This window comes from Callorhinus ursinus, unplaced genomic scaffold, assembly GCF_003265705.2.
Source record: "Callorhinus ursinus isolate GAN/ISIS: 27379988/994484 unplaced genomic scaffold, GSC_fseal_2.0 scaffold6, whole genome shotgun sequence".
NCBI lineage: Eukaryota > Metazoa > Chordata > Mammalia > Carnivora > Otariidae > Callorhinus > Callorhinus ursinus.
The window spans coordinates 58,880,690-58,903,445 of record NW_027397068.1 but is presented as its reverse complement, the minus strand read 5'-3'; the positions used below and the strand labels follow the sequence as shown (position 1 = coordinate 58,903,445).

Genomic DNA, 22,756 nt, shown 5'->3' with positions numbered 1-22,756 from the left:
AGAGAAAGATCTCAGAGTGGAAGGGCCATCTCTGATCATTCTGAAAACACCTCTGTCATTAGAAAGCTCTGATTCCTTGTACAAATACAAATGTGCATATCTTCCTCACAGACAAAGGCCTGACCCCCTGGCCCTTGTGGAACCATTTTCTGGAAAGGCCTGTCATCAAAAGTTAAACCTTAGAACACACACAGTTCTAATTTGAGAAAAGAATGTGAGGGGAAAGAAAACATCAGCTCTCTGAACACCAGTGGCTTTTGTCATCTACAAAACGCACCTGCTTCTGTCCGCCACCCACTTTCCTCCCCACCTCTTGAAAAAAGTCTTACTTTCTCCACTGCCCTCCTCCTCCTCCTCTTCATCATCGTCATCATCAGTGTACAAGACAGGCCCATCAGAGTCCGAGTCATTGGCCTGGTCCTCCCTTTGGCCTTCGTCCTCAGGGGCACTGAAGGATTCTGAAGATTCTCCCGTCAGCCCAGAAGTCGGTAGCTGAGGTGCTACCTTTCCCGGCTCATCTTTGGTCGTAAAACTATTAAAGGCACAAGAACACAGGGGTGGAGTGAAGCTCAGAGCAACCCTCGGGGACAACACCAACACCATGAGAAGGAGCCCGGGATTCATGAGCATCTTTCAAGTTGGCGAAAGGAGAAAGCAATCAAAGGCAGCTAGGCATGGTGAAATGGAACAGGAGTATACAGTATGACTTGATTCTCAAGGTTTTTGATTCTTCCTCTATAAAATGAAAAGGAATGACTAGATGATGTCTGATGTATTTAGTACATGAACATGGTAAAACTACAGTTTGCAAATTGATTTTCCCATAGCCATGGGGCCTCAGTGGAAAGAACAGTGAACTAGAAGTTTCCGGATATTTGACTTTGACTATCTTTATTCTGTACCTGTAACTCCTACTTATCCTTCAAGCCTAAGCTAAAGCTGTAGCTTCTTCAGGAATCTTTGAGTGGCCTTCCATCTAGATCCTTGCCCCACCTCCTGGCTCTGAAGGTGATCTGAAGACAACCCCATTGGAGCACTTAGCACACTGCACCTCGACCACCATTCACTTGTCTGCCATCTCAGCCCTCAAAGTTCCTTGACAAGTGGGATTCATGTTGATTTGCAGCCCAACACCTAGAAGGGTAGTGACAGAAAAACATACCTTCTTTAATTGATGTATGAATTAATCTTATTTTCATCACAGCCAGTATGTCAAGTCAAAAAATCATGTATCGTCTCTGTGTTTTAGTTTCTCCATTTGTAAAACGGCCCCTCACAGGAATGCGTTAGTAACGTGACACGGAAAAAGGGGGAATTAAACGCACTCTATACAAGAAAGGTGATGTGCACGTATGCAATAATTTTCTATTAGTTAGCTTGGTAAGAGTCTCTGGCTTAAAGTTACTACAAATATACAAAGTCTGCCAGTTTTCACAGGCTAGAATAGGAAAAAAAATGTCATTGAAAACATAACCGAAAACATATCATATCAAAAACAATGTAATCTTCATTTTAAGATTCAGAAAATCCCCAAATTGCCTTCTGATAAAAATAGAAGAATCCAAATTTGGATGTCACACTGCTCAAAAACTGTTTTGTGCAAAGCATGTGCTTGCTGTTTTCATTAACTTAAAAAACAAAAACAAAAACAAAAAAACCCAGAAAACAGTTCTTTGAGTAATAAAAACAGGTAAACTGTCAGAATCTGAGGTACTGAAAATTGTACTTTGTGGTTATTAGTCTAAGCACTCTAAAAAATTTTCACTTATTAGAAAAAGCCAACAGCCAAAATTCTTTTCAAAGGGGAAACTATGCACAGCATATTTTATTTATTTTTATTGAGTAAAATATGCACAGCATAAAATTTGACATTTTAACCATTTTAAAGTATACAGCTGAGTGGCAGTTAGGACATTTACACTATTGTACAACCATCACCACTCTCCATCTCCAGAATCTATTCATCTTCCCAAACTGAAATTGTCCCCTTAAAGAATAACTCCCCAGTCTCATCCCTCAGCCCCTGGCAACCAACATTTTACTTTCTGTCTCTATGTATTTTGCTATTTTAGGTGCTTTATATAAGCAAAATTATGCAACATCTGTCCTTTTGTGTCTTCCAGGTTCATCCATGCTTTAGCATATGTCAGAATTTCTTTTAAGGCTGAGTAATATTCCACCGCATATATATGCCACATTTTATCTATTCATCAGTTGATGAACATTTGGGCTGCTTCTACCTTTTGGTTGTTGTAATAATGCTGCTAAGGACACTGGTGTACACATATCTACTCAAGTACCTATTTCTAATTTTTTGGGCTATATACACAGAAGTAGAATTGCTGGATCACACGGTAATTCTAGGTTTAATTTTTTGAGGAACCACCATACTGTTACCACCGTGTGAAATCTCCTTTTAAATGGAACAGACAACTGTTCCACAGTCTGGATTTCTAGTTGACTCTCACTGGAGGCCATCCTTGTTTGAACAGCCAGCCATTGTGGGTGACCACAGCACATTTAGCAGATGTGTCAATTAATAACACATTCTGAAGAGCAGAACAAAAGATACTTCAGGGCTCAGCCCTGGTATTTGTTTCTGTCACCGCTCACTAATTTATTATGATATCTATCATTATTTTCATGTCATCATTTCTATTTTATAATGTTTTATAGTTTTCAAAGACTTCTGCATACATTTACAACTCACATCTGTTCTCCAGTATAAGGGGACAGATAAATTGCAGTTCCTGGAATCTGAGAAGACCATGGGTGCACTGCCCAAAACAAGGTACCAAGTCCATTCTAGAACCCAGATTTAAGACTCTTAATCTACCTATTAAATGTTGTATTTTATTTTATACTTGATATTGTAAGTTATATTCATATTATATAGATTATAATTAACTTAAAGGTGAATTATTGTATTCCAAATTTGTGTCAATCAACTCATGACTTGCCTCTCATTTGCCTCCTAGGTATCTTGGGCACACTGGACAAAACAGTGAACTCAAGTGTTTGTGGAAATGGACTAAACACAGTCAAGTCCCCTTTGGATATGGGCTCCAGATGGGCTTCTTAGTGTCCGCCTTAAATTATCCCAGACCTATATGATACTAATGAAGCCGCCAATAAATAGAAATCTACCACATGGTTACTACCCTGCAATATGTGAATAGAGGAAGATATTTTTACACATAGCCACTTATCTTCTTTAAAGTTTTGATATTTGTATTCCAAACAGAAGCCTCTTCATAAGATGACAGGATTTTCACACATTCGTTCACTAAACATAACTGAGGGAAAGTTCTAAGTAAAGCAAGTGACTAAGAGCTAGAAATTCTAACTGAAATATCTACTTAAAAACGGAAGAAAGAATTTGGAAAAAAATTTGAGAGACTACTTATTCCAGGCTCATTAACTCAAGAGCAAACAAACCACTCCTGTGGAAAGAACTGCTATTTAAATTTTAACTTTGAAGAACATACAGAGAAGAAAATCTCAATGCCCTCTTCTAGGGAAGGATTATAGTTATCCAGAGTGACAGAAAAATCTATATATAAATATCTTGATGTCTAATGATGCTCTAAGCTTGCTCTCTGGTCATAGTTCCAGTGGAAATAGGGAACAGACGCTCGCCTATTTGTCCGACAATCCTGTGCATACTTGGGCTGCAGACTGACATTAAGCCCCCCTCCTCATGCAGCACGGTGCTTAGCACAATATAGTGGCTTCCCTACATGTCTGAGGAAGTGGACCAGACAGTGTCAAGTCACCCTGGGATATGGGCTCTCTCACTGCCTAAGACTGTCTAAGGAATCACTTTGTTGTACCTTGTCCTTTAATATAGTGAATAATAAACCCATATATTCAATCTATTCAGATCTGTCTTAAATATTTGTACTTCCTGAGCATGTTGGACATTATGTTGGTAAAAACTATTTTTAACTATAATGTCTTGGTCTTGCTTGATTTTTTTTTTCAAGATTTTATTTATTTATTTGACAGAGAGAGAGAGAAAGAAAGCACAAGTAGGGGGAGCGGCAAGCAGAGGAAGAGGGAGAAGCAGGCTCTCTACTGAGCAAGGAGCCCGATGCGGGACTCGATCCCAGGACCCTAGGATCATGACCGGAGCCCAAGGCAGATGCTCAACCGACTGAGCCACCCAGGTGCCCCATCTTGCTTGCTTTTGTATCTTTGGTGCTGAGTACACTGCCCAGCCCATAGAAGGCAAGCAGGAAATATATGATCAAAGAATGATTTCTGAGTTCTAAAGGTTGGAGTTCATTGCAGTGCTGCAAAACACACACTATAATTAAATGAAGACATCTGCTATGTGCTGGAAGGGTTATGGGCATCATAGCCATTCCTTTCAATGTCTTCTCCCATATTGTTTATTAATGTGTCAAGCAAATAAAATAATTTATAATTTAACATTTATCTTTCCTTGGCTTTCCTCCAAACCATGGTGCTCAAAATGATAAAAACAAAAAAACAAGAAACAAACACAAAAGAAACTGCCGAAATAGAAGCAAGTGCTTTGGAAATGTACACAATTTCTTAGAACATAGAGTGCTCTAAGTGTGCAGCTCTGAGCCTAAATTCTGACTTAGCTACTTACTAAGTGGGGAATCTAGGGCAAACTACTTTCCCTCTCTCAGTGTCAGTTTTCTCATCTATTAAACAGAGATATTTCAGATAAGACTTATGTGAGTTAATGATAACTGACAGTTCCTGACATTAAATAACTATTCAATAAATGAAGGTGATTATTATCAGCAACTGAATAATTAACGACAATAGTCTCTTGATCCAAATCAACTTAATTAATGTACTAATTTTTTTAAGTCTAATATGACTAAGCTTTTTTTAAAAGAGAAAATATTAAATGATCACAAGAGTGAATTTTAGTTTTATTCTTAGAAACAGGAGAGGAGAGGTTGGGTTTAAGAACTCTTAAGACTTCCCCAGACAGAATTGGTTATGACAACTACTATACTCCAACAGCCCTGCCTTCATACCTGTGGGACAGGAAAGCTAATGTGTTTTTTTTGCCTTTATAGATAGGGCTTTATGAGGAATTAGATGCATGGAACAAAGAAGAATGAGAACCCTTAGGACGAATCCCCAGTTTCTGGCTTGGGCAACTGGATGATGTCATGTCTATGGCATACCAGATTCTGTACTGGTTGCTAGGGATGTAGAGGCAAACAGATATATTGCTTAGCTCTGTCCCATGGAGAGAGGAAAAAAAGGGTTGCCAGAGTAGATGCACCAACCAATTCTGTCTGGATGAGTGCTGAAATGCATCAGAGAGGAGGTAACATTGGAGTTGGGTGGGGAATTGAGGAAGCAAGAGGCCCCCCTGAAGCTGGTGGGAAAAGGGATGGAATCTGAGAGAGTTCTTTCCTAATGGTCTTTATTTCCTTCGAGAAAGAGAAGGCTACATGACTTGTAACGAAGGTAGGCAGGAATGGGTGAGCCATCTGGACACAAGTAGTAAAGACTTAAAATAACCACTGTAAGGAAAGAAAAGGGAACTGTCCAGGGAAAAAAGAAAAGGGACTGCTGAACAGCGATGAAGCCGTCTCTAAATCTACTTGAAAGCCACAGATCTGAAGTGGTACCTGTCAGTAGGACTGATGCCATCTTCTCCAGTAGCCTGTGACATTCCTGGGGCAGGGCTACGAAAAAACCGATGCTTGGATGATACGTGTACTTCCCTAACAATCACTAGACTACACTGTCAAACCAAACCAAGTAGGTTCCTTCAATTCCCATAGAGTGGTTTAGTGATCTTTCGCACAACGTTTCACAGGGGATACAGATGCAATATGGGGGTTTATGCCCCGACTCACCATTCTGCATTTTCTCTGCTAACACTTAAGCCAGTGCCTGAGAGGACAGTGGTTCTGTTGGTGGGCTCTTCGGTCCAGAGAAGCTGACTTGGGTCTAAGGCAGGGACAGGCAGGTCAGCTCCATCACTGACCAGGACAACAGGAGTGTCTGAGGCAAAAGCGCACTGCTCCTCATGAGGAAGAGGAGGGGCGGGGGGAGAAGGTGGAGGAGCCACAGGAGGTTGAGGGACCGCAGACTTAGATTTGCCCGTGGTCTGCTCATCGGTCCCAGGGACAGTCTGCTCAGGCTTGAGACTCTCCACCCTCGTCTCAGAAGGTTCTCCTTTAAGGTCAGATGTGCCAGAAGTGGTTGCATCCAAGGACGGGCGAGAGGTTGGCTGCTTGCCAGTTTTTTTCTTGCCCTTTGTGATTCCCACTGTCCCTGTTTTGCTAGAAAGTGTCTCCTTTGAAGCTTTGGGACGAGATGAGGTGGAGGAAGTAGATGGTGAAGCTGATGCTTTGGACCCAGTTGTTTTTTTTGAATGAGAGGAGCCAGCTAAAATAGAGAGATTTTGCATTAAAAGTCAAAGAATATGAGTTTAAATTTGTTTAAACAAACAAATGAGTTGCAACTGTCAATTATGATGCTCTCTGTAAAATGTTAACATTTGTCAAATAAAAGGAAATAATAGGCTAATTAGGATAATGGTTTTATTTTCTGCCTCCTTCCTACCCCGAATCTAGGGGGGAGCCAGTGATGCTGAAGGCAAAACTTAAGGGACAAGAAGAGTCCCTCTAGTTTTTCTGGCTGGACCAGCCAAAGGGAAAGCCTCAGCTGCTTGTCTTATAGGTCACCTGAATGAGTCCCTGCATGCCCCAAAGAAGGGACATCACAGTGTATAAAGGACAGACAGCAACTGTCCGGTTATAGTGCCAGGTTGGGCTCATCACAAATTCTACATGTTCAATGATGTCTTTTTGGGAATGGAGCGGCCCGCATTCAGAGTGGCCAGGGTATATCCCTCTGGCTCCTTTCTGGACCAAAAGCAAATGTACTCAGCTCTAAACCTGTTATCCCCATGGCTCGAGAGAGAGAAGCTTGCCATGCCAGCTGCACCTCCATCTGCAGTGGCAATGAGGCAGAGAGAAAACACACGGCCACATTAGAAGGGCAAGTCCCCTTCAAAATATCAAAAGGCAACTGGGTGATGGGCATTAAGGAGGGCCCTTCAGGTAATGAGCACAGGGTGTGATATGCAACTGGTGATTCACTAAATCACCTCTGAAACTAATAATACACTATATGTTAATTAAATTGAAATTAAATTAAAAAACCCCCGAAACCCACAAAATATCAAAAATTGTTTTTTACAAAAAATGTCTACATGGGTAGCACTGGAATAATTTGAAGGGAAAGAATGCCATTCTCAGATCTTGTGACCAACGCCCTCACAAAGCCCATCTTCCTTACCTCTTATGTTCCTAGAGGGTCCTCATCAGAGGAGGGTTGGGGCCACTAGAAGGTATTTGCCTGCTTTGGGATATGACTGCCTTCAACCAAACCATTTTCAGGAAGAAAAAGAGAGCTTAAATCTCCTTTTCTTTATATCATTTTGGGAAACACATTTAAACTCCTATGAGAACAGTCTTTTGTTTCATGACCTGTATGATCTATAAATTTCTCCTAATTGCCTCTTCTGTTGTAATGTCGTACATTCCTTCTTTTTCATGAGGGGTTAAACTATCTTCCACAAAACTATTACAAAATATCTTGTTAGTACCATGGAGTCAATCCATAACAGATGTTATTATAACTTACCTTTACTGAAGTCAGTTGGGGGAGGGTCAAGAAATGAAGAACAAATAAAGGAATAGACAATGAGATGTAAGACTTCATCAACTCTGACATATTAAAAAAGTGCGCGTCTCACTTGGTAAGAGGACCCAGACTTAAAAGGTATCTTTATGGCTTTGGGGCTTTATTATTTTAGATACACACAACTAGAATTCACACTACCCCAAGTCTGGGCCTGCTCATACTACTTCTTTGAAGCTAACAATCTTCACTTGCTAATAAGACAAGGGTATTAAGCATACTTCTACAATCTAAGTCCATTCTAAATTTATTTTTCACAAAAAAGATCTAAGGATTTGATGTCTAAATACATTCAGTTACTTTTGTAGGTAAATTGAACAGAATCCCTTTCATATACCCATATGTATATTAATGTGCATCATAGATATATTTTTAAAGAAAATTCTTTCTTTTCTAACAATTATCTTTAGTTAACTTTAGCTCAACTTAAGGAAAAAAAGACAATTTTTTCAATGCCTGGGGTGCAGCTTCAAGTCACACTTCTCCAGATACTTCTTTAAGTTTCTTTTAAAACGACAAGACTGCTGATATCAACCATGTTGCTTAAGCTACCTTGAATTAGGCCATGATTAAAAAAGTAAAGCCACCTCTCCTCGGTTAAATACTTTCATTGTTAACACAGTGTGTAACAATGAGAAAGAAAAAAAATACAGGAGATTTGACCTTACTTCACACATGAAACAGTTGAATGTGCTAAGCCAGCATCTGGTTATCTGGAGGTCTATACTAACCAAGGAGTTGAAGAAGAATCCTAACTGATAGCTTTTATAAGAATTGAAACATCTGACTAAAAGTCATGAGTTGCATTTGAAGTAACTTTTCTAGAAGGACAACATTATTCAAATAAAACCAAGTCCCCACGTAGGAAGTTCTAAATGGTTACAAGTGGAATATCAGTTGGAATCTGAAGGAGTATTATCAATATTTGATCAAGGGATTCTTGCACATCAGGCTTGTTGGTATAGCTCAATGAAACCCCTGTTTCTCTGGGACGGCCTGAGAAGAGCAACACTGTTATTCAAACTATGGGCCACTGGAACCTTATTTAATACAATGGATAATAATGTGACTGTATTATTCTCCTAGGAACATCATGAGCCCATAAATAAACCTTCAAGTAAAATATCTGGGTATAACTCAAAATCTCTCACGAAAGCTGTACCCTGCCCCGGCATTAATCACCAGCTTTCTTCTGAGAAAAATGAGAAAGCCCAAGCCAAGGCAATAGTGAGCCTCTACCCTATGGGGCAGGAGGAAGTGAGAAAGTTTGTGTAATTCCCAAGCATGGGGCAATTGTTTGGGGCTTTTCTTTAAGAAGTGGATCACTGCCTGCCTCACTTCAAGCCCTGCTCCTCAGGTTTGCTAGGCAATCTGGGAACCAGAGCAATGCCAACAAGAATGGACACAGGGCAGTTGGTACCTGAGGAAATGGCCCGTCGGCACCGTAAGCAGAGCATTCTGAGACATTTGCTTTCAGAGCTTATTAGAAGACACCCAGACTCTTGAGGTCAAAGGCCAAAGAGAGGAGCACAGGTAGAGAAACATCTATTTGTATTTGGAGTTCTGCTATACTGTCAAGTAAGCCATTCTCTTTGCAGTACGGGTATAAATGATGGAGGGAAAAAGATCAACATGGAGGCATAGCCTGGGAGCCAACTGCAAGAAAGTAACTGACTTTGAGGAAAATAAGGTTTGCTATACCACAGGAGAATGTTTATGCGTTAGCGGAAAAAGCCATTCAGCAGGTATACTTTGATTACTGTCCTTTTTGCAGCTGGACGACATGGTAGCCTTCTTTATGCCACTTGACTAGAAGACTGGGAGCTCCACTCTGCATTAAGCATAACTGATTTGAAAGGAACGCTGGGCAGACATTACACGTTGTTTGTAGGTTGCCCAAACCACCCGTGGTGATGTGCAATAGTGATTGTAACTACACCTGTAGAATGCTATTCCTTCTAACACACGGAAGTCTGGGGATGAGGGTGGACAGTGAACACTGAGCATGTGACTCTCAACTCGGATGAAAAAGCTGTGATTCCAGTAGAGAGTGGTGGGGTGGAGCTGGACTGAGGGACATGAACTCTTTGTCATTTGCCAGTAGAGAAATGACTACATCTGTGGATAGATTTAAGATACTAAGCTCCAGCAAAAATGTCAAAGACGTGTCATATTCTTATATGCATATAAAATTATATGTGACATAAGATATATGCATATAAGATCATATACATTTTAAAGGAAAATCCAAGCCAAGGAGCCACCCATGAACTCAAATAGGCAGAAAGCCAGGCGATGTGTAAATAATGTGATATCAGATCACCGGCATTCATCAAGCACACTACACTCTGAATCCTTCTACTGGTTCTTACACAGATAGTGGATACTTGGAATGAAAGAGGTCTATTCACCCAAAAACTAGTGAGGTCAACTAATCAACTGGTTGACTTTCCTTTGGTAGAGGCAACAACAAAGGAATCTCCTGGGTATTCTCTATGGCAAAGTGAAATCCACTGGTGTTACATTCTAAGACACCAGATACCAGAAAGGCCACCGTTCCTAGAAAAAGCAATGAGCCCCACCCCAGGGCCAAACACCCTAGACTCCAGCCCCCAGGGGGCATACTCACCAGCCTCTCGGGTCGTGTTTCGGCTCGTTGGCTTGGGTGGAGGGATGGGGGCCTGCTTACCAGGAGCCTTGGTAATTTTTTTAATAGGAGGCACTTCGTCGCCCTTGGGGCTTGCCCCGGCAGCAGCCCCTTTTGGAGGCACAGGTGTTTTTTTGGGCTTAGGTTTGGGTTTAGGCTTAGGAAGAGCTGGAGACGGAACAGGAGCTGCTGGTGTTGCAGAGTGGTTTTCAGTGTTCTCTACAAATGAGAAAGTGAACAGAAGCAGACTGATACAGACACACACCATATAAATAGAAGGAGCAAGACGTATGGCGACAGTGATACAAGCACGTGGCTGCTCAGCCCTTCGGAACCAGCCAGGAGGGCCATACCAGAGGCCAAGAGGATCAAAGGTGCACAGGCTGAAGGCCAAAGCGGGGTGCACTGTCTGGGTACATGAATCATTCCTGCGATCAAACAGGGTCGCACGAGTTACTTTGATGAAGTTACATTGAGGACGAGTGTCAGTGTCCGCCGTCAGGGGCCGACACCAGCCATGAACCAGCGACTGCTGGATAAGGATCTGGGCAGGGGTGCTACATTTAAATTTAACAAAACTGAAGGGCGCTGAGAGTGGCAGGTCAGTGCACTGCACACAATGCTGTGAGGCCTGACAGCGAGGTGGTGACTGGACTACCATTACTGTGAGTGCAGGGACTTTCTCTCAGGAGAGAACTCAAGCCCCACCAACAGGAAAGGGATTTGAGCTCTGTCTCAAATTATGGTCAAAAATCAATCATTTTCTATGCTCAGGGAGACTCTGTAGACTCTTTTCCAGGAAGCACAGTGCATTGCCGAATAAACTATTTTCTACTATGAAAATTTTCTCAGGCTCTCACAGTGCACAAGGGCAGCTTCCTGTTTTCCAGTAACTTCCTCTGACCTTTTCCAAACAATGTCACAACTCCAGGTACAGAGGGTGCAGAATCCCCCAAAATATCACATTTGTTTTGCAATGTAAACACAAGTAACAATTTTGAAAAGACAAGGGTTGAAATTCATTAAAAAAAAAATTCATACCCAAGAACAGAAGCCTTTCACAAGATTTTAGCCTAACTGGAGGAGAAACAGTCTGTCTCTCGTTATGGAAAGCGGAGACGCTGAATGTTCACTCATGTACTCACATCCGTATTATTTCTAATGGTGGCTAATCGAAATTAAAATAAATTAAAATACAGTTCTGGTCCAAAGAGCTAAGCAGCATTTCTTTAACAATGGAGCACAATAAAAAAAAACATCGGACAGTGTTAAGACAAGACTAATAAGCCTCGGGGCTCCTGGTGGCTCAGTTGTTAAGCATCTGCCTTCAGCTCAGGTCATGATCCCAGGTCCCGGGATCCAGCCCCACATCGGGCTCCCTTCTTGGCGGGAAGCCTGCTTCTCCCTCTCCCACTCCCTCTGCTTGTGTTCCCTCTCTAGCTGCGTCTCTCTCTGTCAAATAAATAAATAAAATCTTAAAAAAAAAAAAAGACTAATAAGCCCCTACTGGATATATCCTCCCATTACTGAATGACCAGAAAGGGTTTTAATATTAGAATGCATCCCATTTTATTATTATTTCTTCTGTTTTCTTCTTCCTCATACTAGTGAGTGCAAAGTGAGAACTGCCTTTTTTTTTTTACTATATCCCCTCAAGCTACATAGATAACTACCATACGAATGATTCAAGTTACAGTAGGCAATCAATAAAGCTTTTCTTTTCTCTTCCCCCAGCCATGAAGCCCACCACCGTCCCCTCCTGCCCTTAAACTTACTGATATTTATGGTCTGAGCTGCTTGTTTAATATTTGCCGGAGGCTACTTTGTATGTGTGCCTTTCTGTTTGCATATTGTGTCTTTTTAACTGAGTGGTGACTCTCCCAACCTCCCTAGTCTGAACCAGAAGGCCACTGAGTCACAAACGTCAGTTAGGTTCGAGGACAATACAAGTTGATGCTGCAGGTAAATCATTTCATTTTAACATAAAACATATAAACCTTTGTTGACTTGTCAGTCTTTTGACATGGGGCATAGGTCTGCTCTTTAAATACCTCTTTATGTGACTCTTTGTAAAATTAGACAGTTGCACAATGCACAGAGATGAAGTCCGATGATACTGTCCATGGTGAGAGCCCATCAGACTCATCTGCAACACTGGGAACCTCAATTCTCTTTCATGCTGCGGGTCTTAGCCTGTCCTCACAGGCCTATCACTGAGATCTTTCTTCTTTCTGTCTAAAGTTTCAAATTCTCAAGCTGCATCCCCCAGAATGCAGTTTCTGGGTTTGGGAGGGAGGAGATGTTCACTCTATGACAGTTGGGAGTGACAATCCCAACTAGGTGAAAAGTGAACATGCTGTGTGCAAGCTCTTGGCGTTTGTGGACGAGCACCATCCACACCTCCAACCTCTGCGACCTCTGTCAATGCTGTGTGCGTGCCTGCCATATAGCCGATACTTACGTCTACTCTGCGGAGAACCCTAAGGGAGCGGTGTGTCCCTGTGTGCCAACAGTACACTCTTCTGACTAAATTATAAATTCCTTTTGTCTAAATGTCTAAAATCCCATTAAACACAATGCTTTAAACAGGAGGTCTATTCAATGAATGTGACTGGCTGATAGTTATTAACCCCACGTTGGTAGAAAACAAACTCTCTACTTGTATCTGAGAGGTAATGAATGAAGTCTTGATATTTTTTATTACCATAGGATCCGAAGACATGATATAAACTCATGGTGTACAGGAGTATTATCTTTTCAAGAGAAGGTTAAGGAAGGGGTGCCTATTCATTCTGGGTTGATACAGATACTATGTTTTAAAACAATATGTCTGGAGGATAGCTGTTTATTATACTATGGCTCCTTCCATCAGGTCAACACTTTTAGAACAAACCTGAGAACAGCGCGTGACCCTCGCTTTGCCAAGAAAACACCTCTGCCCCAATTCCCCTCCTTCACCTGACTACCTCCTTGTCTCCTTCAGATCTCAGTTTGGAAATATCTAAGAACGAAATCTGGTCCCCACTGCAAGCTCCCCTAGTTCCATGTGCTCAGGCCTTCCAGAGTACTTTCTATCTTGCTTGGTGATCACCTGTTTGCATGCTGGGCTCCCGTAAGCCATGATCTGCTTGGAGTCAGACCATTTCTGACTCACCACTCTTCTCCTGGCCCCAGCAAAGCCCTACCCATGGGAGACCTTCATTATTATTTGTGGAACAAATGCGTGTAGGTCCCTTGTTACTTCATGGAAAGCTCTCTACAACACCACAACAGATAGAATATCAAATCATTTTCAGATTTCTTATATTTAATACCAATATATGTATAACAGATTGAAGATTGGTTTTTCTTATATATTTAAAGGCACTCACTGAGAAGGAATAGTGGGAGACTGAAAGCCCTAAAGGTTTTAGGGAAAAGTCTCCAGTGTTAGGCAGAGGAGGTCCTGGACCACTGTACCAACTCTGGAGTCCAGTGCCATACAGAGCCCCAGGAACACCCAAGAGTCACGGGTGGAACCTACACACTGTGCAGTGTAAGGGCATTTGCCATTTGTTCTATTTTCTTTGACACCGATGTTTCAATAATTAAAGTACTGACATATTATCTTACAAAGAGATACAAGCATTTGGGGGCTTAAGGGCATGTGGCACGGTTTTGCAAATATAAACAATTAATAGATGAAATAACACTCGGATAAATTGGCTTAATGTGAAAGGAAAAGGAGCATTTCACCCCCCTGAAAGGGAATTAAGAACACCCGAAGGGTCAATTAAGAACATGGGATTGTGGATTTGCATGCTAGTGAAACCATGAACGGAGCAGAAGCAAAAGTGAATCTTGGGCTGTTTTTTGGAATTAAACGGTGTCTTCCCAGAGAAGTAAGTGGCTATCTTTGTCTATGAGGTTATCTTATGTTTAACATTGTGTACGGTGTGAGTTATGAGTGACATTCTTTTGACTCTCAGGAAGTGGCTTCCATACCAAATGCCTTCCCTCACTTTCAGTGTGGCTCCGGCAGGCGTACCATCCACACAGCAAGAGGGAAGCTTTGCTGCCTTATTGGTGGTATGGCAGCATGTCCAGCATTTCCATCTCTTGATGTACAGACCAGCCAAGCAAGATGCTATCTTAGACCTTGTTTGACCAAAAAGAACTGAATGTACTAATTCTAAGTAAAGAATAAGAAAACAAAAACACCTCTCAAATATCCATGGACCTAGGACTATGAGGTCTGCCATCCTTTTAGAACATCAAGGCCTGCTGGTTTCATTAACATAGAACTGTCAGCAACTTTTTATTAAGTTGATAAGGGAAACACGTCCTCTGAAGCTTGGCCAGACCACTGATGGACATCCCACATGGACCAGGCAAGCAGTAATGATGGCACTATTATGTAAGGAAGGGTGTGATTCTTGAATGTGAAAAGGCCGTACCAGGGACAAACCACAGATGGATCTGAAATTTAACAGTTGGGTGAGACAGGATAGTTGGACTTAAAAAAAAACAAAAAACAAAAAACCACTACTTGCATGAATACTTTCAAATTAATCCCACTGGAATCTATTTAGGTCTATTTTCTCTTTATGTTCCAGGAATATGATCATTAAAAATATTAGCTAATTTCTTGTAATCGGTATTTGTAAGTTTAACAGGAGTCCTTCAATAGAACAAGACTAAGTAAAGCCTCATGAATACTATACTTAATATTGAATAAATAAAGCAAAATAATAAATTTCTAACAGATTTCATAGAGGCTTCTGAAGTTTTTACAGGCTAATTTACATGCAAATAAGGGGTTATGGACTTCCAGAGAAGATGATTTTAAGTTATAATGTCTGTCAAGTGCTCTTTTGTTTTCTTTGTCTTTAGAGGATTTGGGTCAAGAACAGAGGAAGAGAAGTCTGCTTAGTTTCTAAGAATTTTCACAATGCCTACAGAACTTAAGCTAGGTCTGACAAATTTTTGCCACTCAACTCAGAGGCAGACATTACAGGACAGGAAATAGTCTGCTTCCTGAGGATTCATTTCTAGGCTGCATGGAATCATCTAGAATCTCCCAACAAATCCTTACTTTGTGGGGGTTTCAGTTCTGATTTGCATAAGTACAAGGCTTGGAGGTTCCTGCACATGATAGAAGTCTTAGGGAGAGGTAATCAATCAGTCAGTCAGTGACCAGGAACTTGTGAAATGTTTTGAGGGGTCCTTGATAGACACAGATTTTGCAGGTACCTTAATCGACCATAGCATATTCACTCTAGAAACCAAGGTCTTTTAAGAAGCCTTCAGGGAAGGGCATAATTGCCCCTGGTGTATTTTGAAATTTCCAATTGCACAGGCAAATCATGAAGCTGAGGCTGTGGTCAACCAAAGTCCCCAGCATCTCTGGGAACTATTCTTGGGTCTCTCTCAGAAATGTCTAGAACCTGGACTAGAACCTACACCATTGGGTGTATGGATGCCACCAGCTAAGTTCCCACTATTGGAGAGATGATGCTGGGCAAGAAAGAGCCATCTTGGTTTTGATACTCCTCCATCCCTCCACACTGACATGCTCACAAAGATTACTTCTAACTAGTAGAAGAAGATATTCAGACTGATAGCATTTTTTCTAAAAATAAGAGAAAATACTGAGGGAAAGCTCCCGAGGAAAGGATAATATTCCCAGAGAGCTCTAATGACTGAAGAGGCGATCTGCTTATTACTGTTAATTAATGCTCCCAAGTAAAAAATTAAATGATGTGCTTACAAAATGTATGCATCTACCTGAGAAAACCATCCCATTTCTCTTCACTCGTCGTAATTTCTCTCTTCTTTGTATTTGCAAACCTCCTCCCTAACTGGTCTTAAGAGTCACTATTTGGAGCCTAAGACCTGAGTCTCAACGTTGAGCTGTATTGAAGTAAAAGAATATGGAGTTTCTCTTGATTTTACCTTTCTTATCTTCTGCCTTTTCCTCCAGAGGTGGTGACTTTTCAGCTACAGAGCCATTACCTTCTTCAGATTTTACTACATTTTCCTCTCGGGTAGATTCCTCTCCGATGGGTATCATGTGCCCGTTTGAATTTTCAAAGTTAACTGTTACATCTCCATCTATAATGGGGAAAGAAACACCTAGATGTCTAACTTGATGGCTTTCTTAAAACCCAGTTTTCCAGTTACTAGGACTGTAGGGTTTGGGTTCGTGTTTTCAGACCCTGGGAACCGGATACATCCTGCATCATTTCACCATGTTTTACCAAATAATTCATTCCAAAGAAAAAGCTAGAAAATCCTTAGTCTTGGGGCAAAGCATCAATGGAGGGGATATCTGCTTGCCCTTTTGGGACAGTGGGAATTATTATCCTAATTATACAACATCCCTGGGCAACAGAGCCCTTCTCTTCTGTACTTAGGCTTTGTTGAAGTCAGTACTTAGGAGTCTCTGTTATTCACAAACTGAACGGTAAAAGGAGAAATCTGGAAAATGGAATAAACATTTTTAACAAGCACTAAAAACATAAGGTGAATATAAATACACAAATAACATGAAGTGTAATTATACATACAAAAGATTAGAGGGAGAATATGAAAATTTACAACCATCTCTGCCTCACATGATTGCATCTGTGATAATGTTAACTTTACATAAGAATATAACTACCACTCTGTATTCAGGGAAAGGTGGTAGCGAGGCTAATTCTATTTTCGTTTTCTTATTTATTGATGGAAATATTAAAATGTACTCAGGTAATTGTTACATATAACAGACCAAAAGCCTTTAATGTGGCCTAATTATAATTTGAAAATATTAGGGAAAAAAATGTGAAGAAAAATAATTACAGAGGAACTTTAAAAAAAACACAAGTGAAAATAAAATTTCTAATATGTTATCTAAATCAGAAATAACTAAACCTAATCCGTGAAGTTTCATAATTTCTAGAAGTTTCTAAAGTGAATGAGATTTTTTGCATAAACTCTTAATTCAGTGATGTTTGAAAAGACTAACCCTAGATCATAACTGGAACATTTTAAGAGGCTTTGCTACCAATGTAAAAATAATAATAATAATAACAATGAGTTGAAGTTTTTGACTTTGCAAAGTTCAAGAAATGCATGATTAGAGCTCTTTTTATTCAGTTTTTGATTAATCTTACTTTGGCAATCATTACAAGTAAAACAGAGATCATCTCTCAAATTTTCATTAAATATGATTGAACTGCTTTGGCTCAACATAAAATCCATTAGCCTTGTCCATAAAAACAGGCATGACATTTTAATAAGAAAAATACATATCATGGAATTTTGTCATGCTCAAAATGAAAAAGCAATCATTGCTAAGCCATATAACTTCCAAGTACCTATAATCTGATTCCTGTATACAAGTAAAATAGATGATAATTGAGGGCAATGCCACTGCAAATAAATCTTAACTATTTCAATAAAATTAAGGCAATACTTTTTAAAGAGTATAGGTCAAACCAAAGGGAAATCAAATGATTCTTAATTCTTATTATTAGATACCAAGGAATTCACTATTAAAAACAAGGGAGGGGAGACACAATGTAATGTCCAGATATTAGACACAGGAAAATTAAAAACTAATGTTAAGAATGGAAAATTCCAAACAAAATAGAAAACCACTTCTTTATATAAAAAAACCCTCAATTTTTAGGCACCCAAATATAAATTAATCTTTGACTACTCGGCCTTTAATTGGTAACAAAAATATGCTTAAGTCATGTTAGCGAAAACTTAATTATATTTTAACCCTTATTATGCTAAAATTCTTTAGTAGGTTAAAAAATTGATTTTAAAATCTAGAACAAAAAAAGCTAGAGAGAAAATTAAATACTCGTGGTGCAGTAAGAAATTGGATTTTCACATAATAGAGTCAACAATGTGGAAAGATACTTACTTTGAGGTCTGAAATAAAGCTAGTGCCTATGAAAGTAAGGTAGGAAAAAGAGACCAATATGTGATAAATATAAATTCAAACATCAAACAGAGTAGAACTGAAGTCATTAATAATTAATTGGTGTGTGCACTGAAAAGGTTTTCTAGTTTTGTGCATAATGGTAGAGTTAAAACAAGTTGAGCCCTTCCTTCTGGTCCAGGAAGGTGATTGCTCAGTGGATCTACAATTTCTCTCCTGCCTCCAGAGAGATTAGAGGGGAGACTAATTTTGATACTGCAAGCCCGCCTTCCACGAACAAAAAGTTAGGGATGTTAATTTTTTTTTATCTTTAAAAGTTCCAGATAGGAAATAAATAGCTTCATGGTAATAGAAAATTAAAGAAGACATAAAGTTCATTCATAAAACAGTATGAGCCCTTTCATATGACTGAATTAGTTGAGCATATTTTGGTGAAAGAATAAATATGTCAATGTGTGCATGTCCATACATCTATGTCTGTGTATAAAAGTGAATTTAGAAGCATATCTGAATGAGAGGGGACATGTGTTTTGTTAGTGATTAAATATGTGAGTGTATGTATGTATGTGAGCATTTCTGTGTGTCACAATGTGTGTGTCAGCCAGTGGGGGTGCATTCAGTTTGTGTATGTGAGTGAAATGCACACATACCTGCCAGCAAAGGAGAGGAGGGGAAGATGCTGATGTCATAAGTAATAGGAGCCCTTGTATGCAGAGGAAAAAGACAGCTCAGAAAAGGCTGTAAGCTTCAAGTGAACAAGAGATGAAGCACACAGACATCAGTGGTGAAACAAGGAGCAGGAGAGTGTCTGGGGGCTTTCCCTCTTTCTGGCCAAACGAGTGTATCTGGGATATAGTTAACAGAGAAACAGAGATGAGGAGAAAGTTGTGTGTGACCAAACGGTGAGTGACTCATCAGAAGGTTAAAACTAGTACACCGTGGAAGAGAGAGAAAGGAGGCTGCATGGCAGGCAGGAACATCTCCATGCCCTCATGCTAAAGCTAAGGGAAAAGATGGAAGGAAAGAAGCAGAAAATAAGGAATGACCTTGGACTAGATTTCCTGGGAAATCTCAGGGGAGAAGATCAATTGTTGAACTTTTAGATGGAAGTTAGAGGTTAGTGTAAAAAAGATCATCTAAAAGGAATAATAATAATAAAAGCTGGGAGTGAGGGTATGGGGTGGGATGAGATGAGGTCAGACCCAGGGAAGCTGGAGGGATCGAAAGAGTCTATCTGGCTCCCTGAATAAAGGGCATAATTGATAATAACTGTCAAGAGCTAAGGCAAGGTCAGGAAGATCGAGGCAAAGAATGAATCTTCACTGGCAGAAGACAGGAGGTGGTCACCAAGCACAGCAGCTTCCAGTCTCTGGCTAGGGCTGAAAACAGACTGAAATTCTCAAGATAATTGTTTCTGGAGAAATGACAGAAAACTATTTTCTCCAGCCCTTGGCTGAAAAGGGGAAAGACTCTATTTACAAGAGGCATCACCAGGAACTTTCAAGGATTAGATCATTTCTATAGTTCCATATAGGAACCATGAAAAAGGCAGAAAGTAAAATTCAGTAATTTAGGACTTCCCAAACATTAAATATTACATTATGTTTAGGTGAAAGATTGTTTCATTCTTTTATGTTTTAAAAAACTTTTAATGTTCAGTCTGCGGAGGTTACCAAAAGGTCAACTAGAGTCAGAATTCTGGGAAGTAAGTATCGGAAATTATAACCCATCAAGTAAATAGTTTAACAGATTAGGCAGAACAAAAACCAATCAACACTAAGCATTTAAGTTGACCACTGCCACTTGTTTTTAGAAAAAATAAACTCGTTTCTAGCTATAATTTTTAATCAGATAAAAAGGGGTCTCTAAATCTCTATCTTTCATACTCATTAGCAATTTCAGTCATAAATTTTTGCATTTTTCCTTTCTTTACACAATTTCCAAATAAATGATACCAAACAATTGTGCTGGCCCAGTCCAGGAAGGTGATAGCTCAGAAAGGTGATTGCTCAGTGGATCTGTAATTTCTCTCCTGCCTCTAGAGAGATTAGAGGGGAGACTAATTTTGATACTGCAAGCCCGCCTTCCAGGAACAAAAAGTTAGGGGTATGCATTTTTTTTATCTTTAAAAGTCCCAGATAGGAAATAAATAGCTTCATGGTAATAGAAAATTAAAGAAGACATAAAGTTCATTCATAAAACAGAATGAGAAAAATGTGATCGGTCAGAGATTGAAATAAAACGCCTGAATCTTGAGGGCTCAAGAAAAATGGCATTATTCACTCTAGAAATCCCTATATTCTTTGAAACAGCAGTAAAATAGTAAAGAATTTCCTAGCTCCACTCTAGAATTATTCAGATGTCGGAAAAAGTGTGTCATTTGGATTTATAAATAGTGAATTCCAAAAGATGTTCTTTGCAAAGAACATTTACCAGAATTCTGTGATTTAATTCCAAATTAATAGCACTTTTTTTGTTCCCATAAAAGTACAGTAATACTATTTTATCCCAGTATATGTCCAGGGGGTGGGGCAAGGGAAGGCATGAGGTAAATCAACAATTTTGCAACAAAAATTTCCTATAGTTTTAAGAGTAGGGGGAGCAATGAAAATTATTTGGTATTACTTATTTGGAGAAATAACCAATCTTGGTGTCTTCTTCTGAGGGTCTATCTTGGTTTCTATCTAAGCCTAGTCTTTTTGAGCAAGATTCCCCCTTGGGAGGATAGAGAAAAAAAGGGGAAGAAGATTAGGGACAGGGAAAACAAAATACTTAGAAATAATAATTGTTAGTGAAAAGGTGAAAGACAATTAGATTCAAAGAAATGAAAAGAGAACAATACTAGGAAAATTACTTGAGAGAATGCATAAAGCGGATTAATTTAATTTGTCCATTTGTGCCTTATTGATTGTACATTTGATTGTATTATAGAGTAAGAACAAAAGATACATTTACTATTTCTTTTCTCTCCCTTTTCTTTTACTGGTAGGCTTAAGAAACCAAAAGGCAGGAGCCAAGCTACAACATTGCCTTTACTCAAACAACTGAGTTAACTTGTATAGAAAGACTGAAGCTCAAGAACAGGAGTCATATAAACATTTGTATCTTATCTGTATCTTTAGCTGAGTACCTTTGTAGAGCTTTAGGGTTAGTGACATACAGTGAAGGACTGAATTCAGTGAAGGTCACTGAATTTCTTTTCTAGAATACCTTAGATTCTCTGCAGCCCATAAAGGTATTCTGAATTAAAGCAAGATTCTCAGAGTGCTGTACTCACTGCTTTATCTCCCAAAGACCATGATCATCTTAAATTTTAAAAGAAAATGAAAGAAAGACCAAAGAATAAAGGATCAAGTTACTTTAAATGTATGATTAATTTCCTCACCTTGATCAGGCAACTCCTTAAGAACGCCCCTTCTTATCAGCTCCTCTCTACTTTGTCTTGTGGATATCTTCCTTTCTAATACTTTTAAAAAAGAATAAGCATAAGTAAGAATCAAGTCATTGCTTAAAATAATTATGAAAAACATTCCAAGTAGAATTGAGCATATTTATTCTGTTCACCTGAGGGCTCAACGCCCAGTTTTTTGAGTTGTCTAGCAAAATACGTGGTTGGAGCAAATATAATTAGGACAAGGGCAAAGGACTGTAGCCTGTGCTCTGAAACCCAGCTGCTGTGCCTGGTCCTTCAAATGATGATGTTTGCCCAAGAAACCAGACACATTATCCATATCAGCTATAGAGCACAAAGGCTACTTCTCACTTCAAAATATTCCTTTTTTTAAGGCATTCTAAAACATAGGCTTCAATGAATATGCAATGTACACAAAGGATACGTATGTTTACATGAAAACCAAACAGACAAACAAACGTTCAGTAGATAGTCAGGTAACTCATCTGGATCCCAGAGAAAAGGGACTACTTTTCCAGTGTTTTCTCTCTCACACCATCTATCACAAAAGTCCAACACATCAGATCTCTGTAACTCTTTCCCTTGCCATACTCAAAAGGTCTAGCATGTTCCGGTATATCCCCTGACAAATCCCAAGTCAGGAGGATGGGGTCAATTCATGCTTTCAAAGGCACGTCAAGGGATGGGAATCTCAACAATGCCTCTTCCCTCTTCTGGAAGAATTTAAATTCCTGCTACAACTTCAGAGTGGAGTTCAGGAGGTTAGGGTGGGACTTCGTATTCACCTTATGTGTATATAGTATTGGTTTCCTGAACCCTGCATGTCTAACTCTACTCCTCACTTTGAGGTGCCAAGATGGTGTGTAAAATTAGTATCATCTACTAATCCTCTGAGCCAACACTGTCCGAAGTGTGTTCTGGAGAATTCTCTTCCCTCTAGATGACCTGTTCGAAAAAGCACCTTGACACAGCAGAACCGGGCCACAGAAAGGGCCTAGGGCTCTTTAGAGAGAAGGAAAGGCACATTGGTGGAGACCAGGTAGCCACAGCAGGACTGGATTCTGATTCT

The 22,756-nt window shown here is 39.8% G+C and overlaps 1 protein-coding gene across 10 annotated transcripts in view; it reads right to left on the bottom strand.

Annotated features, from left to right (window-relative positions):
* Window positions 1-22,756, bottom strand: part of PHACTR2 (phosphatase and actin regulator 2) — a 261,006-nt gene that overhangs the window by 44,305 nt on the left and 193,945 nt on the right. For 6 of the 10 annotated variants that reach the window (XM_073894028.1, XM_073894027.1, XM_025866252.1 and 3 more), the window contains exons 3-7: window positions 21,661-21,741; window positions 16,295-16,453; window positions 10,343-10,579; window positions 5,859-6,393; window positions 330-532 (exon numbers count right to left, since the gene is read on the bottom strand). In XM_073894028.1, the coding sequence (XP_073750129.1) occupies window positions 330-532; window positions 5,859-6,393; window positions 10,343-10,579; window positions 16,295-16,453; window positions 21,661-21,741 (1,215 nt within the window). The remainder of the gene's footprint in view (window positions 1-329; window positions 533-5,858; window positions 6,394-10,342; window positions 10,580-16,294; window positions 16,454-21,660; window positions 21,742-22,756) is intronic. The other 4 variants (XM_025866238.2, XM_025866245.1, XM_073894031.1 and 1 more) reach the window with 2 other exon arrangements.